Raw genomic sequence first — 2,557 nt, 5'->3', positions numbered from 1 at the left:
GCTCACTGGGCTGTGACAACAGGTAGGGGTTGCTGTGGTTTGCACTGTAGCACCTATAGTTCCCCCCGTGGGCTGAGGTCACAGGACCCAAGGAGAACTCTGCCTGGTGCTGCTGAGCTCGGGACTGTGATCTCAGTGTCAGAGGGGGATCAGCTGTCCCCTCCTTGGTCAGAAAGAAAATGTCCCTCGGGCTCCGTGACTGACACAGCAGGGTCACCTTCTCTCCTGAGGCCACTGAGGGGCCTGGCTGCACCGAGAGGGAGGGTCTGTCAGGGAGCTGTCCTAAAGCGAGGGGAGTTGGTGAGGGGCTGCTGCATCTTTTTCCGACGTGAGAGTCACCAGGCCCCTTTCTGGGACCATCCTTGCTGTCTGTCTCTGTTTTCTCTGCATCTCCCCCTCCCATCCCACCACCTATTCTCCCCCCTCCCTCCCTCCCTCTATCATCTCTATCTCTATCTCTTTATCTGTCTCTCTCCTTGGAGACCCCACACCCCTTGTCCTGGCCCTCACCACCTGAGATCCTAGCAGGGCCTGAGCCAGACTCTGGTCCTTGATTAAACCCATACTGATTGCTCACCTGCCACCAGGATGTCCAGGGGGTTGCTGGGGGCTGACCACTCAGAAGAGAGGTTGTATCCACCGTAGCACCTGTACTGGCCCCCGTGGGTACTGCTCACAATGCCCAGGTGGAATTCGGCCTGAGAGAGCCCAGCCTGGGGCTGCAGGACAGTGATCTGGGGAAGGTCCTGTCCCTCCTCCTTGGACAGAGTGAATCTGTCATAGCCGATGTCAGAGTGACACTGGAGGGTCAGGCTCTGTCCAGAGCCCACAATGGGTCCCTGCTGGGTCAGGAGGGAGGGCTTCCCTGAGACACCTGCAGGGAACAGACAGGAGTGACAGGGCTGCTCCTCCCATGAACCCTCCTCCTGGCCTGGTCCCCAGGTCCCACTGTCTCTCTCTCTCTGTGTTTCTGACCCAGGAGCCCCTGTGCTCCCCTCACCCCACCTCTCACATGGGGCTCCTCTCCCTGCAATGAATTCAGTAACCGGTCTACAGACTAAATCCACGCAAGAGGCAAAATAGAGAATATTTTTACCTGGGACCAGGAGCTCCAGGCGGTCACTGGGCTGTGACCACACCTGGGGTCTCTTCCTGTTATATCCATAGCATCTGAAAGTCCACCTGTCACTGGGGGTCACTGGACCCACAGAGAACACGGCCTGGACCTGCCCACCTGGTTCTCGCTGTGAGTCTAGGGTCCAGGAGAGCCTGTTTTCTCCTTCCTTAGTAAGAATGAACCTGTCAAATTTCTGCCGTGAGCCACACTGGAGGGTTATGGTCCCTCCTGAGGTCACAACAGGGCTGGACAAGGCTGAGAGGCTGGGTTTGCGTATGGATCCTAGAAGAGGAGAAGGCAGTGTGACAGCGTATTAAATGGGGCTGACATTTTCCAGGGCTGGGCTGTGAGGGGGAGACCCCCTGAGACCATCCCCTTTCCTGAGGACAAAGCCTGAGGCTGGGACCCCTGAGTTTCCTCTCACCTGTCACCACCAGCTCCAGGGGGTCACTATGCTCTGACCAGCCTGTGTGGGTGAGATAGGAGCAGCGATATTTCCCTGCATCATACTCTGTCATGTGTGCAATGGAGAAATTGACCTTTTCCCCTGGATGCAGTGACTTCTGTCTGCCCCAGGGCTGTGGGCTTCCCTCTTTATCCATACGGAACTCCTGGACCTGTGGGGTCCCCTGACACCAGAGAGTCACAGAGCTCCGCAACAAGGTTATATGGCCTGGCTCAGCCCAGAGGGTGGGTTTGGGGAGGGTCCCTGGAAGGAATCAGAAGTTGGGTCACAAGACATTTTCACCCCAGTGCCCAAATCTCAGCCCCAGAACCTTCCCAGACGTCCCCCATCCATTAACTGAGAACTTATGTTCTCCACCCCCAGCTGCCTGATGGGAAAGCCCCTTGTCCTTTATGTGGAGAGAATCCTGGGACCCCTGAGAACAGACTCACCTGCCTTCACTGGCATCCTCAGGCCCACACTCAGCCCTGCAAGAGAGTCCCTGTGAGAGATTTGCCCTGAATCCTCAGAAGAACCCTCCTCCCCAGGAGCCTCCTGAGTCCTGGGGTCCTGTCAGAGCAGGGCTTCCCCTCCCCCCTCACATCTCACCAAGGCAGAGCAGGGCTGTGAGGCTGGGGGGCATGGTGTCTCCTCTCTGAATCCAGCTCTGCAGAAGGAAGAGTCCACGGTGTGTTCAGTGTAGACAGACTCACAGGGTGTGGCCAGTGGGAGGTTGTCCGTCCCCATCACAGGGTTGTTACGTCAGTACCCCTGAGGAAGCAGAACAGTGTTTCCCCAGGAGTCTGGCCCTCATTCTCTTGATGCAGGAAGATTTAAACCTGGAACCTCCTGAGATGCCCCTTGCGGTGAGGTGACCCAGGGCATGTCCTTCCAGGTGAGAATCTCCCCCATAGGCTGCCTTTCCCACCTCACACGGCCATCAGCCCCTCCCTGTGGGTCCTCCCCATGGACAGTGGTTACCCAGGCCCTGGAGT

The 2,557-nt window shown here is 57.5% G+C and overlaps 1 protein-coding gene across 1 annotated transcript; it reads right to left on the bottom strand.

Annotated features, from left to right (window-relative positions):
* Window positions 1-6: 6 nt before the first annotated feature.
* Window positions 7-2,255, bottom strand: LOC123820543 (leukocyte immunoglobulin-like receptor subfamily A member 6; the record flags this gene model as incomplete). The annotated part of the gene is made up of 6 exons (XM_045841305.1): window positions 2,172-2,255; window positions 2,015-2,050; window positions 1,542-1,583; window positions 1,097-1,399; window positions 578-874; window positions 7-282 (listed from the first exon to the last, which is right to left on the bottom strand). Coding segments are annotated over exons 1-6 (988 nt in total), but the record flags the coding sequence as incomplete, so codon positions are not given.
* Between the last annotated feature and the right edge of the window lie 302 nt (window positions 2,256-2,557).

Source organism: Phyllostomus hastatus, unplaced genomic scaffold (assembly GCF_019186645.2).
Source record: "Phyllostomus hastatus isolate PE091 unplaced genomic scaffold, TTU_PhHast_1.1 phas_contig_349, whole genome shotgun sequence".
NCBI lineage: Eukaryota > Metazoa > Chordata > Mammalia > Chiroptera > Phyllostomidae > Phyllostomus > Phyllostomus hastatus.
This window is presented reverse-complemented; position numbering and strand designations above follow the sequence as displayed.